The following is a 23,428-nucleotide window of genomic DNA, read 5'->3' as shown; positions in this document are numbered from 1 at the left end:
TGGCATCATTATGGTTATGCATAATTCGGAAGTGCATATTGAAAAGCATCAAGGCTTAATTCGAAAGTCTATAAATATGGTCTCTTTAGATTTTCATCAACATCACAAGCCACAATCAGAAATGACACAAACCTATCCTGACCTTGCTTTTGTCAACTTCAGCAGTGGTTACACGACGCCGCTTCAATTTAGGTTCTAGCACGAAATCCCGTTCGCCGAGCTGATTTTGATATTGAACCCTCTCTTGCAATATCCAGAAAATCGGAAGGTGGTCAAGCTTGAGTATCGTTCACCTTCACTTGACGTCGAAGAAAAAGTAAAGTTCATCCCATTTAAGCTCAAGAACAACGACGATTTAGAGATTCTGTGGACAACTTTTCAACAATTTTCTTCAAATGGTCCGATCGAGTTGGATACGAAGCTTCAAAGATCGGGAGAATATGTTATCAAAATGTTGCGCCGTCCTGAACTACCCGTTTATAATAATATGTAACGTTAAATTTCTATTGAACTATCTATGTAATTTCGATTATTTATGATAATTTATGCTTTGTTGCTTTGTTGATATGGATTCTCTCCCAGACATATTTTAAATATGCATCTCCAAAGTCATCATTTTTTGGAAAACAATGTGACTTTGGAGATGCATGTGCGAAGTCACTTTTTTTTTTTTGGAAAAAAGTTGACTTCGCATATGCATCTCCGAAATCTAGGGGTACTTTGGAGTTTTCACCAGAGGTCTCTAAGAAGGTGTATGAGTGTATAAAGAGATTCCCTAGGAAGAGGGCTTCGGGTCCAGCTTAATCTGGTCTAGCCCAGGGTTCTTTTTGTTGGCATGTTTTTTTGTTATTTACTTTGGGCCTCCACCCCTCTGAGCCCAATTCTATTTTTATTTCACTTGTTTTTGATAATAAAAATGTTTTAATTAATAAAAAGATAATAATATTTAGTTTGCAGAATTAATTAATTAAAATTGGTTTTAATTAGTTAATTTTTTTAATTACATTCAATTTTCGATTAAGTGATGTTTAATCAATTAATCTTGATAATTATTTTTAATTAGCCTAGTTAATTGACTTGATCGGATTTAATTAATTAATTCGGCTAATCTTAACCACTCAAAATAATTTTCTCTTAATAAACCAAAATCTTTCATAATCTTGCATGTTTTCTCATTTTTTGTGTTGATATTTGCTTTGTTTTAATTTATTCTTCTTTCTTTCATGTGTTATCTTGTGCTTATTTTTCATCTGGTCAAATGTACCTCTTTCCCTTTGGGTAATTTACTTTTCCTTCTAGCCTTGTAATCTTCCAATGTAACCGATGCAAAATAGTGGATTGAAGATTTAGGATTTTTGTTGGGATTTGGGTACTTACTATGCATATTTACTTTATTTTGCTATTTCTTATCAAACCATTTTTATAACATCAAAATAAAATCGATCTATATATCGAGCACCATTTTCAAACCCTTGTAAGTCGATTGTTTTATGCATCACCATCAACCAAACCCTCACATTCTTTGTCCACATACCAAGCCCTAACCCACCACTCATAATTCGATTGTCTTGCGCATCGCCATCAACCTCTTCCATTTGTATCCATTCACACCGCTTTCATAATAAACCTCAAACCTCAATCCAATGTCGAGTTATCTTTTTCAAAGCATTTTCACAATAAAACTTTGAGTGAGAGACGATTGGTTGAACACAGGTTTGTTCCTCCAATTTCTAATATTCGAATCATCATTTGTTTAGACCTTTGGTTTAATACTTTTCCTCCATGCACAAAAACCTAATAAGTGAACCTTGTTTCACATCACCTTTTTCACAATAAAACTTTTGGAATGAAAGATGAATGGTTGAACACAATTTTATTCCTCCAATTTCTAGTATTTGGATCGTTTGTTCTCTATACTTGTGGTCCAATACTTATCACCCACATAAAAACAACTTCAACTCACTCAAACATTTTTGCCACTTGGCTTTTCAATTTAAAACTTTTTCACAAACGATGGACGTAGTCTATTTCACAACGATGCAAACATGCTTCCACATGTGAAGATCAAGTGTTTTCCACTCGAATGCAATGATGGCCAAAATCTGTATAAATCCATGATTCAGTCAACCATTATTGTAGTGAAGCAAACATTCTTTATCCATGTGTCGAGGAGCACTGTTTTCATTTGAAAGCGATCAAGTACATCTCGCTAAAATCAATCAACAAACTCCGTGGTTCTTTATACCCTGAACTACGAATGACCTAACTTTCCTATTACACGAGGGAATACGTTGGCACAAGATGCAATGTCTTGGCTAGCACAATAATAAAAAACCTAAAAAGATTTTCCTTTTCTTTAATAAGTAGATTTTTAAGCTAACATTTTTTTGCAAACAGACTAAATGGGTACCATCGAGTATGATGGATGTGAGGGGTGCTAATACATTTCCCTTGCATAACTAACTCCCAAACCAACTCTTGGTTGTGATGACCATTTATTTTCTTTCTTGGGTTTTATTCGATATTTCCCCTTTTCTCTTCGAATAAATAAATATCGGTGGCGACTCTGTTGTGTTTCGAGTGTGCGATGCACTCGTGGTATTTTTCGGGTCGTGACACATATCCTCATTCACTGGATTGATGAACACGTATACAATACGTTGAGGAAGGTTTTGACACAACTGAACCAAGGCTGGAGGCATATTTATGGAATTTCCTTCAATAATTTCCTGAAGCTTGGCCTTGAAATTATGATGTAAATTGGGAGGAACCTGCATGATAACAACCAGGCTTTGACCCCACTAATTGTCCAACCACAAGCTAATACAATTTCCATTCTTAATCAACCTGGCAGAGTTTTGATCCATCTCACCAATAAAATCATTGCTACCTATCTAGATTGATGAAGGAACATGTTATTTGACCAGACTATCATTATGCAGAATTTTGGCCCTTAACACTTTGGTTCAATCCTTGCTAGCATTTGAGATGCACCATCATTGATACAAGTTAGTAGCCACATTCAGCAGTCCAAGGGATTTCAAGCCCAATTTACCACATTGGAGATCTTTACAACATTGCTTCCAAGCCACAATCACTAATTTCCTTTCTTGTGTCTCCACTCCAATTGAAGTTTCGACACAATTTTTCTGCATCTTGAATTAAACTCACTGGCCAAGAATAAATCATAATAGAATGCAACATCATTCCATGAAGTATAAACCTTCCTAGTTGAATTCTACCAGTTATAAATAAAAGGAATACTTTCCATGCAACAAGTTTACTTTTAATTCTACCAATAATTGGTTGAAAATATGCTTTGTTTGGTCTCCCTTTGAAGATTGGGACCCCGAGGTATATGAAAGGAATATTCCCCATCATGAATCCAAATCTATTTTCCAACTGTCCATGCATAACAACTGATATTGACACTGTATACAATATGGATTTAGAGGGGTTGCAAACTTAGCCAGAGCACGTAGATAGGAAAAGATCAACAATGGCGTCCAAAGAAGATATAATTCCTTTATTAAAAAGAATAATGTCATCAAGATAAAGAGTGTGAGAAGAAACCACTGTATCTCTAGAGGCTTTAATCTTCTTAATTTTGTTGTTAGATGTCAACTTTGATAATACTCTGCCTCACCCCTCTCTAACAATTAAAGTAATCATGGAGACCACCATTGAAAGAAATACACATTTTATGAGTGTATAATACATTATATCCATTTGAATTAAGTGTAATTGAACCCAAATTGCTGAATAACCTTTAGGAGAAAAGATCAACTCAATGTGTAAAAAAATTTAGCTATGTCTACCTTCATAGCAATGTTCCCACTAAGAAACTTTTTGTGAAGAATATTAACCACTTCAGATGTTAGGTAGATGCAATCTTTGATGCTTCTGCCATGAATGAAACCTTTTTTTCCTTAAAAATGATCTGGGGTAGAAAAATAGCTAGCATATCAGCCAAAATTTTTGTGATAATTTTATGCTGAAAATTTGCCATCGCAATGGGCTTATAATGATCAATGCAATCAACATCTTTGGACTTAGGTATTAACACTACAATGTTGGAGTTGTAATTTGGAAGATTCAAGCTTTCTTTGAAGAACTGCATGATAGTTTTGAGCAAATCATCTTTAATCACCTTCCAGTAAGTCTGATAAAATAAAGGCCAAAATCCACCAGGTCTAGTTGCACAATCCTTCCTTAGACTAAAAATGGAATTATAAATTCCCTCCTCATAAGGTAACATGGTTAGAAGCTTGTTTGTCCGTTTAGATACTAAATGAGGTATCACCTCCTCTACCAAAAATTATCGTGCAAAATAGAAACATTTTTAGGTAAATCTTTGTAATGCTTCACCACATGCTTAGATAGATAGTTGCTTTTGATTTGTGATAATGGAGTCACTCGCTTTCAATTAATGAATAAACTTAGTAGCATTCCTTATCTTGATAAGCTTGTGAAAATACTTTGTATCTCTATCTCTTTCAACATGTCACTACACTCTACCCTTGTCATTCCATAATAGCTCTTCAATATTCAAAGCATAATCCAACCTTGATTGTGTAGTCTTCTCTTGTTCAGCAAATCATTAATATGGTCTGACCTATTAATTATACTCCAAATGTTCATCGAATCCCACTTTGCATGCTTGACTTGGTCTTGCATATTGCCTAACTTGGTTTGAATCCAAACCTTCAGGTTACCCTTGAGAATTTGAAGTTTTCTAGATAACACATACATGAGACATCCAACAACCTTTGAGTTCTAAGAAGATTCTACAAATTTGAGACAATCCTGATGAAGTGTCCACATATGGAGAAACCTAAATTGTGACTTAAACCTATTTTCATGACAATTAAAATGCGAAAACAATGGATATTTATCTGATCCAGTTTTCATCAAAGTGAAACAGGAGGTAGTTACACAGACATCAACCCATTATTGACTACAAAAGGCTATGTCCAACCTTTTGGGTATGACCGAATCCACTTTTACCATTGGACAAAGTAAATATATCTCAATAAGTTTGCAAATACAGGAGATGGTTGTTATCATTCCAAGTAGCAAAGTCCTCTATTGGTCCTCTAACACGCATACTAGAACTGCTATATTACTGAACATCAAGTATGGTTTTGAAATCACCAATAAAACACCATGGAATGTTAATGCCATTTATGACATTTTGCAACTTATCCCATAAATATCTTCTAGTTATATAACAAGTAGATGCATAACAACATATAATCTCATGAGCTTGTCATTCATTTTGAAGGTCAAGGAAACTTGTTGATCATCAATATCCACAATATCTAGATCAATACTATTATCACACATGCACCATAAATTTGAACTAAGATTATTTCTATTAATAACATTAAATGATTTGAGATTAGATCTTCTAAGCCAACTCTAGAGGAACCTATCAACATCCATCCAAGGCTCAATAATAAGGAAAAAACGAGGCTTGTTATTGAGAACAAACCTTTTTAAAGTCAACTTTTAAGGAGAGTTGCCAATACTTTTCACATTCCAAAATAAGCAATTCATTTGGAATTGTGAGTACTACTAGGCCTTGACATAATGATGTAGTTATTCATGGAAGAAAGTTGTTTTGTGTTTTGGATCTTGATCTTACTTGTTGGAATCCACATGTATCAACTATCTCATTAGATTGTATATTTGTAGGACTGCCATCACCAATGCCCTATCTAACAGTATCATCCAGTGCTAAATTATCCCATGAAATTTTTAAGAAAGCCATGTCTTTTTAATATTTCTTTGCACAAGGTTACTCTCAGGAACAACACCTTCTCTACTCTACAATGTGGCCTCAATAAAACTTGAATCCATATAGCTTTTAGTGTTACAATCATCCTCTTCCACATTAATAATTGGTTGTGTCTCTGCCTCCAAGATTACCACTCCTTTGTCATTGAAGTTATCAATTGTGACCTATTTACTATATTCTTCCACTTGGGGATATGCTATTCTACTTTGCTGATGTAGCAAGAAGCTCTTTTTTAAGCGCTCTAATCAACATTATTGCCTATCTCATTTGAAATCACATTATTCGTATCATCATACAGTTTCTTAGGTTCTGTTGTATTACCCTCTGACAACTTATTAGATTTCTTATTGGTCACTTGGACAAAAACTTTCACAACAACAACCTTCTTTTGATGTACGTTATCTACTTTGTTTCCACTCCCACCAATTCTCCCTTTGAAATTATCCAAGCAATATCCCAGTTCCAGCTGATTGCAAATAGTATAATATTATGGTAAGAAGGATTAAAATCTTTACTCCTTGGAAAGAGCTTGGGAGAGCCAGGATTGAGATTCCATAAGGTGATTGACCTAACTCTCATAACATTCTCTAAGGCTGAGAACGAAAATTTGAAAAATCCCTTACCTAGAGAAGTAATCCCCCATTTGCTAATTGATTTATAGAGGCTTATCAGTTTAAATTTTAGATTAAATATAAATAACTATTAGTGGAGCCGAACCCTTAGGATAGATGACTCGACCGTGTAAGTTATGCTTCCAAGCCTCGACTCTTAACTGATACTCCTCCTCGAGAATTACCATTGCTAATCCATCCCCTTACGCATGGTTTCGTTAATTAACTTAGGAGAATATCAGAAACGTTGTTTACAATCAGTTCAGTAGTGGAGGAATTCTCTCTGATATGTCCAAGAACTTCCAGGGAATAGTTGATTTCGCCATGGCCTAACATATATATTTTTTTGGTTTATCACCACCGGTTTAGTCCGGTTCGGGGGTCAGTTATGGCATCAAGTGGTTCCAGCCCCCTCTCGATCGCAATTATGGGGGATGGAACCGTGGTCCTCCCTACCAAATTCAGCGCCAATCACCACTGCATCCATGAAATTGAAGAAAAAAAAAGAATCTAAGTTAGGAAATGAACAATGAAAAATCGCCCCTCATTTTTTTTAAACTAGTATCTTCTTTAGTAATATTATAATAATATGGAGATATAAACATACAAAATATATTCTGTCAAAAAAAAAAAAAAACATACAAAATATATATAAAAAATAAAAACTGATCTATAATATATTTTTAAATATTTTAATAAATTAAATTTATGTTTAAATAAAAATTAGATAAAAATACAATATAGTTATATTTAATATGAAACATATCTCTCCTCCATTTCAAATCCCTCAAATTGAGCAATATAAATTTACATAGTAAGATATGATTTTATTTTATACATGTTATAATTTTATTTCTTTGAAGAGAAAGATATGATTTTTGTTATCAATAAAAGATATGATTTGGATACATTACTTAAAAAAATGATTTGTTTATTAATTAAAATATACAAAAAAAAAATCCCATATAACTTTTATCACGAAATATATAAATACATTTAACCTATTCTCCAATCAAACGAGGAATGAACACCATAATTCTCATCGTCGCTGTAAGATTCACGCTTCCAAAATCATCCATGCAGCTTGATTCCATGATCGAGGTTTTTCTTCAAACTTCTCTTTACTACTAATTTCTCCACTTCGCTCTCTCTCTTTGTAAAGGTAGAAGAACACACAATTTGCGTTTTCGGCATTACACTGCGATTTACGCTTTTATAATTTTTAGTTATTTAGGGTTAGGTGCATTGTTGTTTTCGTTAAGTCATCCATTGAAACCCTATATTTTCTGCATTGTTCGAATATTCGGAATATTAGGTGAGACTGTGTTTCAGAATTGTGAGTTTCTGAGAATTGGGGAATGTTGTAGATTCTATATTTGCCATGAGATGATGTAATTATATAGGTTAGAATTCTTTTTCTTATGGAGATTGATATAGACACTTAGCATATGTTTGGTTCTGCGGTTAAGAAAATTGATTTTAAGTGAATTGATTATGTACAATTGATTTTGGTTAAAAGTGATTTATGTTTGGATAAATTTGACTTGAACAGTAAGTTTCAGTGTAAAAATTACTTTTAGACTCAAGAGCTACAAATTATAGTTTCAAGTAGAATCGATTTTGGAAAGAGAGTAACCGAACATGTCAGAAATCAGAATCAATTCTATACATTGAGAATCAATTTTGTGTTTGTTTTTGAGACTAATGTCTTCCCTTTGTGCAAGTTGCGCAAAACCAGATTATAATTTGCTTTTTTATGGTAGAAAATAATGTTATTGATATCAGTTTATTGTTGTTTGTAAAGGCACATCTCTAAATAGTGATTAATGTTTTGATTTCAATTGATTGTATCAGGGACATATTCCTTTGTAGTTGGTACCACAATGTACACTTAATCTTGATGAAGTTTAGTTTTCTACATGCCGATAGATATCTGTGTATTGATTTGTATGTTGGTTTTTGTTTCGTGATACTAATCAAATATATTACTCTGTAGATTTCAAAAGTCAAAATATTCTGCTAAGCAAATGGTAAGTAGTACTCGTTCTAGACAAAGTGCTAAGGATAAAAAAAATAGTAATCGGAGGCTGACCCGAAGTAGCAAGAAAGCAAAAATCAAATCACGTCTCAATGTATTAGGAACTGCTGGTATTAGAAAGTCTCCTAGAGAAACGCCTTTGAAGAAGATAATTGCAAGCTCTTCAAGTACTCAAAAGTCCAAGCAGGTAGAGAAGAGAATACTATCAGCTCCTGAAGCTAGAAGAAAGTCTGAAAGGGTTGAGAAAAAGAAGATACCAAGTCCTTTGATAAGATCTGGAAGAACTAAGAATCTTTCTTCTTCGAGTCCTTCAAATTCTAAAAGTGCAGGGTCTTTGGGTTCAATTTCAAGGCAGAAGCTACAAAAAGAGAAGAGCATGAAACAATTGATTTTTGAAACCGAAGTGAACGAAAACGGGGAACACGATGTAGGAACTTCCCAGGTGAAATCTAAGAGAATGGATGCTCGTACGTATCGGGCTCTCTTTAGAAATCAAAAGAAAGGTACTCTGGAGTTTTGCATAATGTTATTCTTTTTTGCCAACTTTGTTATTATTTACCTGGGGATGAGTTTTGTTAGGTATCCAAATTTAATAAAAATTCTTGGAAATTTCGGCTTCATTATGGTCCTCCCCTAGCCGCCCAATTGCAACATTTAGATTGCATTCATTACTGTGTTTAAAAACTGGGAACTAGGCCCATGTCCGGTTCAGTTAGCATATTGGACCGGTCATGCTTTTAGCCCGATTTAAACCGGAGCGGTCCAGTTCAATGATGTATGAATAATGCTTCAAATTTTAAAAATAATTATTAGAAATGGCATGAGCGTGACTCCAACTCGCACACTGCAGCAACTATGGTAGGGGCATTTTGCCATTTGGCCAATGGCTTGTTTGTGTTATCCAGGCTTCTTTTAACTCCATGTTCAATATAAACTTGGATTTCAATCAATTCCTAATTAACTTAACACCCTCACCATTCTTTTAAATTAAAAAACAAGCCTCTTCTCTCATTAGCATGTAGTATATTTTGTTAGCTTTTTTTGGTACGAAGTACATTATTATATAATGATTGATAATTAATTATACAACAATGTTTACTCTTTCAAATGAAAAAATATATAAATATCCTTAAATTAAATTATATATCATACAGATATATTATAATTTTACGACTACTATGATTATGTCATAAATATTATTTAATTTTGTATTGTAGACCAAATCAACCGTCGCGCGGATCAATTTGTGACCCACCGATCCAACCAATGACCCACTGACGGGAGTGCCTTTACCGGACCGATCACCGGTCCGGGTTTTAAATCACTTGAAAGGGTGGATTTAAACCCACATTTAGAAATATGACTTGTGTAGTGTTTATACAGCTTGAACAAACCTCACCCTACGAGCCGATTTTGTAAGGTTGAGTTAGGCCAAACCCAAATTCTAACATTTACCAAAGCCTATCCAAGATCTGTAGTTGGGCTTCCCAAATGGACTGCCATGCTTTAGGCTCATTGGATATAGTTATTACGTATGTTGTAGTGTATATAAAGTTTGGGTGGCTCTCACCTTACAAGTCATTTGGTCCAAACTCAATTTCTAAGAACAATCAATGTTACATTGATGGTTAATGTTAAGACTTTAGTGCATTATCATGTTATTATAAAAAAGTAGCTAAATGAAACTAGCATTAGCAGGCCTTTTTCTTAATCTTCTGGTTTAGTTGTTTTTATTCATATTTTCATGTCAAACATTTTATAAGTGGGAGTTTTTCAGAGTAAGACATGCTAATTATTGTTAGGTATTATTTGATTAATCCATATTTTGATTGCTTGATTTTCAGATTGCCTTGAGAAATCTCATAGGATTAGCCAGTCAAATCAGGAAGGTGACAACAGTAGTGGAGACAAGACTGATGAGTTATCTAAACAAAGTTGTTCAGATAATAAAGACGTCTCAAATAATGCTACATTACCACCTGAAGATGCCAAAGCAAAAGAGACCGGAGTTGACTCTATGTTGAGTCGGCCTATAACGAATCTAGCAGAAAATAGTGTGACTTCTGGTTCTTTTATTCCATCTAACACCCCAACTCATGAGACTAGTGAGGTGTCTAGAAGTGCACAGCCTGATTGCTGCAGGGAGCAGACATTTCCAACATTAGTGTCTGGAAACTCTAAATTAGATGACAAGGACTTGGTCAGTAACAATGTTGGGCTTGATGGGGGTGAAAAATTAACACCTTCTAAGAGAAAGGTAATCTCAGTGGACATGGATTCAAATGTTTCTTCCCCATTATCCAAAGAAGACAACTGCAACATGATCCCTGATGCTCTCCCTTCAAATCTAGATGGTAACAAGTCATGTTCCAAACAGATAAGGTACTTGTTAATAAATGATAGTAAATAGTATCAATTCTAGTGAAGTAAGAGTTCTGATCCATTCGTTGTTCTTGTTTTTTGGTGTGTTCTGTTGCTTTTATTGTGTCTTGTCTATTTTTTTTTACTATAAAGCTCATACACACATTTCTGTCTTTCCTATTTAATTTTCAAATTCATGGTCACATTACAAAGTTCTTCTATTGAATCATATCACACAGCTTGATATATCATATTAACCATCTTCTGTCCTGTTTGATCACAACAAATCCATGTAGTGTTTATAAAGCTTGGATACCCCTCACCTTACAAGCCGCGTTTGTAAGGCAGAGTTAGGGCCCAATATAAAAATCTAAGATGGTATATTAGCCTATTGTAGGGCTTTCTGAATCGTCCCAGCTTCAGGCTCATTAGGGCCCGAACGTGAGGGTGTGTTGGAATGTTCACCTTCATTGCGATCCTCCCCTAGCTGTCTAATTGTGGCATTTGGGTCTCCTTCGTTGTAGCTTCCAACACCTTCATTGTGTAGTCCCACATTGCCTAGAGATATGACAGCTAGGACATCTTTCACCTCACAAGCCTGTTTTGTAAGGTTGAGTTAGAGAAAATTCTAAGAACATCTATGCAACAATTTTAGGATTATAAGCCTATGTCTCCCTATTAAGAGGGATTAGTGTTTAGTCTTTTGTATCATGCTATTATCAAGTTATTATCTATAATTTTCAAGCTCTTATCACTTCTCTTCTCCTTTCATCTAAAACTAATAACTTCAACCATCATCAATAAATGTATCAAAGTATTTCAGCCTTTAAATTGTCTCATTATGATTAGCCACATCAATTGCTAGCCAATTTTTGTTACTTTTCAAGGCTAGGGTTACCCATTTACTATATTCACATGCAGCATAGACATGTAAATACATGGACGGAATCTTTTGTTAGGAACGTTACCATTTACCCTTTATCTGTTGATGTGCTCCTGATGATTTATCGGCACTTTGACATGTTAGGTGTTTACAGGTCTAAGTGATTGGTTCTTTACATTGCAGGTTAGATTACAATCCTACAGTCAAGGAGTCATGTGACCCATGTGCAGCCGAGGTTGGTTCAATTTCTTTTATCCACATTGTCCCACATCTCTCAATTTGCTTAGAAGTTGTTAAAAACGGCTTATACTGCTAGGATTCTCAATCAAATTAAAATGGGGCTGCAACACTGATGATAGATTGCTGGTTAATAATGAATCAACAATCATCTGGTGGCCAGACATAGACCCTGTTCCTTTAAATCAAAATTAGCAAATGTATATCCATGTACATTTATTTTTTTATGTTCATTTGTGGTAAGTCTCTTATTTTTTGTATCTTTTCATTAGCATCAGGACGGAGATGACATTGAGGCTACCATGCTGCAGAAGGATAAGAGTGATCACACAAGTGGAATTGGACACCAGAAGGTTTGTTTCTTTTATGCATAGGTTTGATCTTGTCCCTAAACTCAAATTTGTTCTGTTGCCTATTTATTCCTACCGGTGTTTCAGGATAGCTTTGGGGAAGACAAAAATATTCTTGATGGTCAAAGTGATACTGAAAAGGACGGTTTAATATATAATTCCAATAAAAGTGTTGTTCAACCGAAGGAGAAATTGTCAAGTCATATTGCAAACAGATGCAAGTCTGACTCCTTTAGGTTTGTTGAGTATTGGATTCCTGCTCAGATATCTCATGTGCAGCTTGAGCAGTATTGTGCTACTTTACTTTCAAATGCTTCAATTCTTTGCTCATCACCAAAGATTGATAGTGTTGGGGCCATTCGTGATGTCCTTATTTCAACCCGTAAGGTTAGGTTGCCCTTTTTTAATTATTTGCTTAGATTGCATAAGATCATATATAATTGGTTTATATTTAGTTGTTTTATTCTGCAATATTTGGTTGGTACAATATTGGTTAATTTTGCTTTATTATTATTAGATGTTATTGATAAATTGATCATAATTCTTTATCAGTATGAATTTCAATATTAAAAATTTCATCCTTTCAATTTTTTTTGTTGACAATTTCAAATATTGCACAGCAGTTTTTATCAATCCAATACATGCACGATTTATTATTAGATTGTTATTATAAATTGATCTTAATTCTTTGCGAGTATGCATTTCAATATTTAAAATTTTATCCTTTCAATTTTTTAAAATAATTTAAAAAATATTGGATAGCAGTTTTAATCAATCCAGTAGATGCACAATTCATTATTTGAAAAAGGTCTCACTTTGCCTAGTGATATGGCTTAAATGGAGCTTATCCAACTTTGACAACCCTAGCCTTACAAACCGTTTTTGTGGGGCTGGGTTAGGCTGAAAGCCTAGGATATCCGAGCCAATCCTAGACTCATTGTTGCGCCACCCAAGTTGTTCAAGCAGAAGACATAAGAGCTCTGAATGTGGGGTTGTACTTGTAAGAAGTACAAATCTCACACCGCCTGTTGATATGACCTAAATAGAGCTTATAAAGCTTGAACAATTCTCATCTGTTGATCCAGTTTTATTTGTTTGAGTTATACCCTCTATCTCATTCATCAATCAATCATTAAAATAGGTTTAGATTCAACCTTCTTTAATTATTAAATTTTTTTATGTATAAGTTCTGAAGTTTATATGGTCTCCCTAAATAAAAACTAGAACACATTTAGTAAACAACTATTTATTTTTTTAATAGCTGATATGGCGGTTTCATTTTCTGGTTGTGGTATCTTTCGACAGTGTTGTAATAATCCGTATGTTATTGATCCGCCCGTGCAAACGCTACTGTGTGTTTTTTAATAGCTGATATGGCGTTCCTTTATATTTTCAATTAACTCCAAAACTGTCAAGTGGCTCTAAATTTTCTTAATGGTTTCATTTTCTGGTTGTGGTATCTCTCGACAGTGTTGTAATCATCCATATGTTAATGATCCGTCCATGCAACCTCTACTATTCAAGGGCCTTGAAGAAGTTGAGTATCTGAACGTTGGAATAAAAGCAAGTGGCAAGCTGCAGCTACTTGATTCAATGCTCAAGGAGTTGAAAAAAAATGATTTAAGGGCACTGCTACTTTTTCAGGTATGCATTTTTCAGACTATCTTCCTATACTTTATGGAGTTGCTGAACTGAAAAAACACTTGTGTTTTTCCATAACCGTGCCGCGTACGCCTTCTTGGCAACTTTCCGAAAGCGCTTAGAAGCGCACAATCCTGCACCGCTTGCAATCTTGTTTTTGCACAAGCACACTCAGAGGCAGCAACATGGTGGACTCATTTGTGCCGTGATTCTGACTATACCATAAGGGGCTTTTGTTTTTGTTGTTGTATATATATGTGTCTGAGAGAGTTAAAGTTTCACTTGTTAGAGTAAGAAAAGTCTCACTGTTCAAGTTTTCTTTTAAGATTGGTTAGGATCGTATGAGTGAGGAGAACATTGTTATAGAACGCTTAGAAACATGTTTTATTATAATAAATAAGACTAAGTAACTAGATCACTGACAACTTTAGATTCTTTATTATTTGGTAGTCATTATACAACACATACAATTAAGTAGAGGAGGGTAAGAGGGGCGGAGAAAGATTGAGCCATTGATGTAGAGAAGGGGACGTGAGTATGAGTGCTATTAAGATGCAGAAGTAGTTTTTTTAAGTTGAGTATGAGACTAAAAGTTTAACCTTAGATTTTTTTGAGAAACAAATTTTTGTACTTTTTTCCTCATCTATTATCTTTGATTTATTGTTGTCCCACGGTAATTTTCAAAAATCAAACAAGTATCTTTGTATTGTCTTGTCATTTGTTTTTTAGCAAATTAAATGCAAGCATGACTGTTTTGGCATTATCACGGCCATGTTTTCTAATTTTCTCACTGTTCATGTGTCGTTGACTGCTTCGAGAATGTCATAATACCCCACTTTCATTTATATTGTGTTCATCCTCTTAAGAGAAACTAGGTCATCGAGATATAAGAAATTCTTATTGAATTTGCAGTCTATTGGAGGTTCTGGAAAGGATTCAATAGGTGATATTCTGGATGACTTTCTGCGACAAAGATTTGGTCTGGATTCATATGAAAGAATTGATAAAGGTGTTTCGCCTTCCAAGAAGCAAGCTGCCATGAAGAAATTTAACGACAAGAATAATAAGCGATTTGTCTTTTTGATGGAAACATGTGCCTGCCTTCCTAGCATAAAATTGTCATCTATCGACACTATTATTATATATGATAGTGATTGGAATCCAATGAATGATATAAGATCCCTTCAGAAGATAACACTTGATTCACAGTTTGAATTGATCAAAATGTTTCGTCTTTATTCAGCTTTCACTGTTGAAGAGAAAGCGTTAATACTTGCTAGGCAAGCTAAGATCCTGGACATAAATACTCTATTTACAAACCGGAGTCTCAGTCATACACTATTGATGTGGGGTGCATCTTGTCTTTTTGATGAGTTGGGAATTTTCCACAACAGTGCAACTTCTACGTCAAGTCCTGAACAATTGCTGGAAGAAACAGTGTCACAGTTCTCATCATTTATATCTGATGCTGTTGAAGATTCTGACAAACGCAACCACTCAATTTTATTGAAAGTCCATCAAAATGGAGGAACATACTGTGCTAGTTCTCCTTTATTTGGTGAGCTGAAAATTGGGTCGCTGGATGAAGAGTCACCACAAAATTTTTGGACTAAACTATTGGAGGGGAAACAGTTTCAGTGGAAGTACTCATGTAGTTCATCTCAACGGAGCCGGAAGAGAGTTCAGCCTTTTAATAATTTGGAGGGTGAGTCTGACTTTGTGTATGAAGGCATAGCAAAGAAGCGCACGAAAGTGAGCAACAATATTGTTGATCAGCCTTCATTGAAATCTGAAGGTGAAAAGTTATCTACTGAAATCAAGGCAGGTTAGTGGCTGGTTTGTTACTTCAACTTCGTTACGACCTTTTATTGATATATTAATTTGTTTTAGCTTATTTTGAAAAAAATCACCTTTTTTAATAGAAGCTTATTGATGGATTAATTTGTTTTAGCTTATTTTGAAAAAATCACCTTTTTTAATAGAAGCGTATGTTTAAAGTTATTCATAACATTCATATTAAAATATGAAATATGAAATATTAAGAGTTATCATTAAAACCTATTGTATTTAAATAAACCATTTTTGACAAGGTATTCAATGATTACCTACAATTATTTTTTCTTAAAAATGCGTTTTGTCATTTCTTGTAATTTTGTAGAAAATTAGCACTTTTATGTAATTATATTCAAACAAGTTAAAAATTATTTAAAAACAATAATTTTTATTATTGTAAACAAACATGCATCAGTTTCTGCTTTTTCTAAATAAATCTAAATTATTTCTATTAAAAATTACTTTTATTTTGATCAGTAACAAACAGGCTCTTAATGAGGTTAACTAATAGTAAGAATTATCTTTGATTTTAATATGATATCTTCTAAAACCTGTAATACACTTCTGCAGGAACCTTTGATGATCTAGTGGGTAAAGTTACTCAAATTCTTTCCTAGTTCAACTATTTGTGTTGGTGTAGGTATTCAATGTGAATTACAGTCCTTACTCACTGTTTGCTTGATCAAATGCCAGATAAACCTAAGGGTAATGATGTTGAATTTGAGAAAAATGGCAGTGTGCATGATGAGCAGAGGAGCTTACATCTTTCGCTGAAGCCGCAGATCACAAAGCTCTGTGAAATTCTTCTTCTCCCAGTATGCCGCATGTTTTTTTCTAAGTTTTACTTGCTCTTTATTTTGCTGCTTTGGTCTCTTGACAAGATTGCATTTTAATTACCTTATGAAGGCCAGATACTTGATAGGATACAGATACGATAAAATTTTGCAATTCAAAATAGAATACGGCTAAGATTCTTTAATAAAAAGTTATATTTAAAATTAAATATATAAATCAACAATATATGAACAAAAACTAAAAATGATAACTAAAAATCATTCACATTACTAAAAATATTTAAAACAAGTGACAGTTACATGTCTTTTCCCAACCAATTAGAGTATAGCAAAATGAACATCATTACTACTACTATCCAAAAGAAATTTGTGCTCCATAGAATTGTCTAATATTGTCTACTTAACACTAATTGTGTCAGTGTCCTCTCCCCCTCCCATCATCAAGAAACAACTCCAGCTCTGGTTCTGTGGGGACACAATTGGTGCTGTGGGTGGCAAACCCTAACTTTTGATCAAATGATTCAAACACGTGTTTTTGACTCTTGCATTCATTACTTATTATGTTTCACTTTCTCTTTTACACTAAAAAAAATCAAAATTCTGGAATCCTTACTTTTGATAAAAGAAAGACCTTGTTTTTTGGAGTTTGCTTTATTCTGAGCCTATCTCATTCAACTGTATCCCGTGCTGTAGCCTGTAGCTGTGACATTCAGCCGCATCCTAAGCACATCGGCCATATTCTCTTTTAAAAAGTTTAATTTATTTGCCGGATACTTTCCCGATACGTATTGGGCCGTAGCAGACACGTATTATTAGAGTTTGACCTAACTCATCCTTACAAAACCGGTTTGTAAGGTGAGGAGTGTCCCTCTATATATATTCTTTGAAAGCTCTATCTCTAGCCAATGTGGGACTTTAGGATCTTCCTAATACACCCCCTCACGCCCAGCACTCTTTTTGGGCTTGGTGCGTGGATATTAATGGTGGGCGGCCCATGGTCCGATCGATAGGCTCTGATACCATATTAGAGTTTGACCTAACTCATCCTTACAAAACCGGTTTGTAAGGTGAGGAGTGTCCCTCTATATATATTCTTTGAAAGCTCTATCTCTAGCCAATGTGGGACTTTAGGATCTTCCTAATACGTATTAGTGTCGGATACATGTAAGACACTGATACCTTGGCAATTTTGGAGTGTCAGGGCTTCACAGAGTAATTACCTGATTGTTTCTGCTAATGAAATCTGAGCTCTATTGTATGTTTGAATTTGATGTTATGGTGCCATATATTTTGTAATGCAGGATAATGTCAAGAAGCTGGTTGACTGCTTTCTTGAGTATGTTATGAACAATCACCATGTCAGTAGGGAACCTGTGTCAATGTTACAGGCTTTTCAAATATCTCTGGTTAGTTTTTTGCATTTTTTATCGGACATCCTTTTCCTTAATCTCCCCTTCTCTATCATATACCTTATGCTCCCTTAAATAAAGTTGGTTTTTTGTTTGTTACTTTGTTTGTTTGTTTGTTATTGTTTATTTATCCTTGATTGTTTCCGTAGTCTGTCATATGTGATTTTTTTATACAATTTGGGCAAGCAGTACTATTTTCTGGAATTTGATGTCATTGTATACTATCCAGGCTTCCTAATTTTGTGTATTGTGTGCATATTTTATTTATTTATTTTTGGGAAAATCTAATAATCAATTTGTTGATTTTTCACACACTTAACATTTTATGTTGCCAGCAAACCACCAAAGCCATTATTTGTTTGCACTTGATCCGGCTAGTCAACTGCATGTTTGCCTTGAAATTTTTGTTTCAACTGAGATTCTTATCTCTGGGTAGTTTAGCATGCCTGTTCAAAAGGTGGCTAAAATCAAGCCTCATTTGTGGAAGATAATATAGAAGAAAGAAATGGACAAAGCATAGCCATAAGATAGATGCAAAGCTGAATATAATTTCCCCCATTCTGTTTAATATTTGTTCTTATTATATAACTTTCACTCTTTTTTTCTCATGCCTCTTTTATTCCATTTGAATCGGAGAGAATCTTACTGCCACATAACTTTTCTTATCTCAATTATGATATTTTCTAGTATATTTTAGTTAATAATATGTAATGGCCCGTGACTTTGTACAGTACTTAGTTTTATAATTGCATTTAGCATGCAAAAGTATGACTGATAATCCCTCCTTGTATTGTGCCATTTCAGATTTGGACTGCTGCTGCTATGCAAAAGCACAAACTTGACCACAAGGCTTCTCTTATTCTTGCAAAGCAACATTTGAATTTTGACTGTAAGAAAGGAGAGGCGAACTACAGTTATTCTCTGCTGCGGTGTCTAAAAAAAATATTTCGACATCGTACAGGCACTTGTAGTGATACTTCTTCTCCTCAAGCTTCTAATATGATTGAAGTTGAACTGTTCAAAAAAGATTTGTCCAAAAGCATTAAAGAAACTAAAAAAAAGTGTGAAAAAATGCTGAATAATATACGCCTTATGCAAAAGGAAGAGAAACATAGATTGAGAACGGCTATTGAGGTTGAACTGGCCGAATTGGAGAGAAAACAGAAAATAGAGTTAGCTTTCACTCGGTCCTGCTCTCCTAATGAGGTGACGAGAACAGAAACGCTCAAGATTTTGAATATTGACCATCAAAAAAGTATTGAAGAACTGAAATTTCAGCATGAATTAAGACTCAAGGATCTTGAGGACAAACAATCAGCTCATATGCTAAAGGCTCAAGACTGGGTGCCCACTTGGGTGGAAAATTTGAAATCTTGGGCAAAAAATGAATTGCAAAGCATAGTTTCTTCAAAGGAACTTGGGACTGGGGTTGATTACTCGCTGATGATTGATAATGTGATTGAATCTATGAAAGATACGGGGGACATGGTTCCTGAAACCAATTCCTCTTCAGTTAGTAAAACAGTTGAAAAACAAAATTCTCTAGGCAAGCATGACAATGCTAATGAAGTGGGCATTATGGTTTCAAATCGTCTACCAGTCTCTGGAAGTGAGGACCATAATGCAATGGAAAATCATTATGTCAGTCAGGAAAACATCATCTCTAAACATTTCCACTCTGGAGAACAGAATGTTGATGGTGCTATTGCAGATGAAGATAATGGGTGTGGGAATTTAAGACATAGGTCTCGAGATGATTGTGAGAGGCCTAGCTTAGATACCACGCGCTTGCCAGATTGTAGAGAACATAATACTGATGGTGCTACAAGCATGACAGATGAAGATAATAGGTATGCAAGTAATGGCCATGGGTCTCGGGATGGTTGTGAGATGGCCAGTTTAGGTACGAAGTGCTTGCCAGTTTGTGAGAATGGAACACATCTAAATCATCAATATTCTGGAGTCCCCTCAAGTGTACCTGAAAGGCAAACTTCAGTTGAAGTGCAAGAAACTAATAATGAAGGGGACTCTGTAAGTGTCTCAGAAAGACAAGTGCGAGTTGAAATGCCTGTGGCCGTTAATTTTACTGATTGTCTGCTTCAGAAAGTAACTCATCTGAACCCCCCTTCATCCGTGGATCAAATATTTGACAGAAGTTCAATAGATGTGCCAGTTTTAGATGGTGTTTTATCTTCAAAGCCTTGTCAAGTTGCTTGTTCAACCAGTTGTGGAGATACAATTTCCCCTTCAAATCCACCTTTGGAGCAACAAATTCATGATGGGATCTTGAGTATTCCTGATGGAGATATCCCTATTACGGTGCCAGAAAATTGCCATACAGTGGCTGGTCGTCATAAGGATATAGAGTCTTCAGCAAATGCTTTATTGGTGGATAATAGTACCACAAATAACCAGGAGGGAAGAGTACTTGTAACTGTGACCAGTTCTCCAGTATCTAGACAAGTTAATGTCATGGAGCCTCTAGAACAAGGAAAACAATTGCCATCTGTGGAATCCGCCGCTGACAAATCAACTGGTGAAATGCAAAATTCTTCTGAACAAGTTCAACTGGCATCTAGTTTAGCTGATGTTGTACCAGCCAATCAAATCACGATGCCTCCGAAACCGGTGCATCAATTAGCAGCTGCAGAATTCTCTTCCAACTTGGATATGTTGGCTTCGTCTAATTTTCATTTAGCAACTGAAGATGAACATCAGCCGATCAGTGTACATGATCTCCCCACTCATCATCCTCAGGTATCTTCTGCGATTCCAGATATTGGGCAACCACACCCAAATTCAGTAAATGGTTTACATTCAAATCAAGTTGCTATGCACCCTGCCTCAAATCCAGATCCTGATTCACTTACAACCAGTACAGTAAGAGCACAATCTGCCAACCCAAGAAATTTGTCAACTCCATTAGAGATGAATAGTCATCCTATCCAAACTACAGCCCCTTCACCTTCCAGAACGCCTCCTCGTTTGTCCTATGATCCACTGAAAGTTGATGTCGAAAGAATACAAAAATTAATAGAACAATCTTCGAAAAACCATGAAAACGCGGTTAGTTTCTGGTTTACTCATATTACATTACTCTGATGATGCTTATTCTAGGTTTCTATATTTTCTGATTACTGAAGTGTATTCTTGTTGGAACAGAAATTGCAGCTGAAATCTGAATTTGAAAAGGAGTTAGCGGAGCTTCGAAGAAAGTATGATCTTAAATTTCAGGAAGCTGAAGTTGAATTTCAGCAAACAAAAAAGACTCTGGAAACCAATCTTAAGACAGTTTGTGTGAGTAGGATCTTGGCACATGCTTTTAGGTCTAAATGCTTGGATCTTAAAGCTGGTGCATCAGGAATGCAGCATGGTATGTTTGTTTTTCATAGACATCTAAGTTTTAATATTGCTTTTACAGATCTGACACAGAAGCTAAATTTCACTTCCATTCCTTTTCAGTTATAATCCATGTTGGTGGTTTATTTATTTTTCCTTGCCATCTGTTGTTTTTTATTGCCTGATCAATTTTCAACCTAAACAGTAAGCCTGAGTTGGCTGATACATGTTAGTTTTTGAGAGTTCTTGCATGAAAATTGTGCCTCCTCTTATTATTTATCTTTTCTAAGAAGGCAAACTTTTAAACTAAACTTTATATGTGTAGTTTTTGTAAATTTTATATTTTGTTTGCATTCATCTCTTGTTTATGTGTTCTACTCCGCAGCAGACATACAAATCACTATGTAGATTGGCTTGCAGCACTGAGTTTTCTGTTACAAGTATTTTTCTAACCACCATCTTGGTTTCAGATTCAATTCCGCAGCAGCTGCTTAACCTTTCAAGACAACAAACTGCTACTCACCCGATCTCTGGTTCTTCTGGAGAGCCTCCTGCGACCAGTCTGCCGAGCCCCTCCATTGCTCCTAACTCACAAAATATGGTATCACCTGTTTATAATGCGCCAGGAACTTTCTTTGGTTTCTCTGCAAGACCACCTATTATAAACACTACTACTACTACTACACCTATTATAAACACTACTACTACTACACCTATTATAAACACTACTAGGTGTCCTGTCATAAATATTACTACGCCTATCATAAACACTACTAGGTCTTCCATTGTCCGAGGTAGTCAAACTGGGGGTGAGATACGTGCCCCTGCACCTCATCTCCAATCTTCTAGACCCCAAATATCTGTTCCACCCTCCAGTTTCCATCCACCTCACCGAGGGATTCAAAGCCAGACAGCTCCTAGTAACGTTCCAACAACTTCTCCCTCACATGCTCATGTTTCATCCTGGCAAAGAACGGCAACCTATCAGTCTGATCAACAGATCGGACGCAGGCCTGACAGTGCAGGCAGGTTAGCTGCTCCTAATTTACCTTTCATGGGATTACATGGGAGTGCTAGCAGTCAATCTACTGTGACCCCTCCAAATGTTATTTCACGTTTGTCAGATCTGGGTCCCAATAACCAATCCAGAATTGAGCCCAACAGCAATAGCATTGCAGCTAACTCATCGCATCAAGCTGCATCTCGTGGTTTAGTATGTTTATCGGATGATGATGACTGACCAGACAAGTGTTGCATGCATTTGTCCTAACTCCTGGCCATGCTATAGCGTTGTTTTGGTTGGAGGTTATTTTGTTGGACTGATGGCAGTGTTTTGAGATTTTTTTAGTGGACAACTGGTCGCCCTAATTATTGATACTAAAATGTATATTAATTAGTTAGATCCAAAATTTCATTGATATTTTGATGTATCTAACAAATTATCAATAACTAGTTGAAATTTTGTCCATATGACATCAGGTTAAAAGAAGCATGTTGAATCATGAACCGACTGTGGACTGATCTATATACTGTTACGTGTGACAAGTAATAGTAGAAATAGACTAGATTGTGCTACGTTTTACAAAATACTACCAAAAGAAAGTTGTTTAAGTCATTTTACAATTTTAATTTAACATTAATGATATTTTTTTTTTCTAATATACTTTGTTTTTATCATTTATTAATAAAATTGTGTGAATGTCCAAAACGTATTCGGAGTTCGGACGGAGGAAGTATAATATTTGGAAGTATATTTTCGTGCACACCATAATTGACATTAACGTTGGAATTAATTGAAAATATAATTAAGGTATGGAACCGCAAGTATATTTTCGATTCATGGGACATCTACGCTGACTCTTCCCCGTCTATTATTGTTTCAAAAATAAAACTAAATACATTCAATCTCTCAAAACTCTCTCAATTTCACTTTCACCGAATCAACCGCATTTGCAACTGAGGTTGTTCAAAGGCATCAAGCATCAGTGTATCAAGCATCCAACAACAATCAATCAAGTTGATTTTGAAATTTTTAGAGTTTATGTAATATCCACTTAAATGTGTGTTTTAGGTCAGAAATTAGATATTTGTGGATTGTTTTAAACACTATAAATCATTTCTAAGGTGTTAGA

At 35.1% G+C, this 23,428-nt stretch overlaps 1 protein-coding gene across 4 annotated transcripts; it reads left to right on the top strand.

The window, feature by feature from the left end:
• Nucleotides 1–7,387: 7,387 nt before the first annotated feature.
• LOC131653852 (helicase protein MOM1-like) lies at nucleotides 7,388–23,179 on the top strand. 4 transcript variants are annotated; one of them, XM_058924166.1, is made up of 15 exons: nucleotides 7,388–7,512; nucleotides 8,408–8,952; nucleotides 10,294–10,831; nucleotides 11,877–11,928; nucleotides 12,203–12,283; nucleotides 12,368–12,667; nucleotides 13,751–13,924; nucleotides 14,834–15,746; nucleotides 16,325–16,345; nucleotides 16,448–16,569; nucleotides 17,850–17,954; nucleotides 18,762–21,023; nucleotides 21,120–21,330; nucleotides 21,767–21,952; nucleotides 21,983–23,178. In XM_058924166.1, exons 2-15 carry the CDS (start codon nucleotides 8,439–8,441, stop codon nucleotides 22,534–22,536), a joined length of 6,033 nt encoding a protein of 2,010 aa, XP_058780149.1. In that variant the 5' UTR covers nucleotides 7,388–7,512; nucleotides 8,408–8,438; the 3' UTR covers nucleotides 22,537–23,178. The 4 variants fall into 4 exon arrangements, with proteins under 4 accessions (XP_058780149.1, XP_058780145.1, XP_058780148.1 ...); XM_058924162.1 differs by having other exon boundaries at nucleotides 21,767–23,178; XM_058924164.1 differs by having other exon boundaries at nucleotides 7,437–7,573; nucleotides 21,767–23,179.
• The last annotated feature ends 249 nt before the right edge of the window (nucleotides 23,180–23,428 follow it).

The sequence above is a fragment of the Vicia villosa genome, linkage group LG2, assembly GCF_029867415.1.
Source record: "Vicia villosa cultivar HV-30 ecotype Madison, WI linkage group LG2, Vvil1.0, whole genome shotgun sequence".
NCBI classification, from domain to species: domain Eukaryota; kingdom Viridiplantae; phylum Streptophyta; class Magnoliopsida; order Fabales; family Fabaceae; genus Vicia; species Vicia villosa.
Note: the sequence above shows the minus strand (reverse complement) of the source record. Positions and strands in the feature narration are given on the sequence as shown.

Coding starts and splice junctions, on each gene's coding strand:
- LOC131653852 (XM_058924164.1), top strand. CDS start 8,439: ATGGTAAGTAGTACTCGTTCTAGACAAAGTGCTAAGGATAAAAAAAAT. Junction 10,832..11,876: donor TCATGTTCCAAACAGATAAG/GTACTTGTTAAT, acceptor TTTACATTGCAG/GTTAGATTACAATCCTACAG. Junction 12,284..12,367: donor GTGGAATTGGACACCAGAAG/GTTTGTTTCTTT, acceptor CCGGTGTTTCAG/GATAGCTTTGGGGAAGACAA.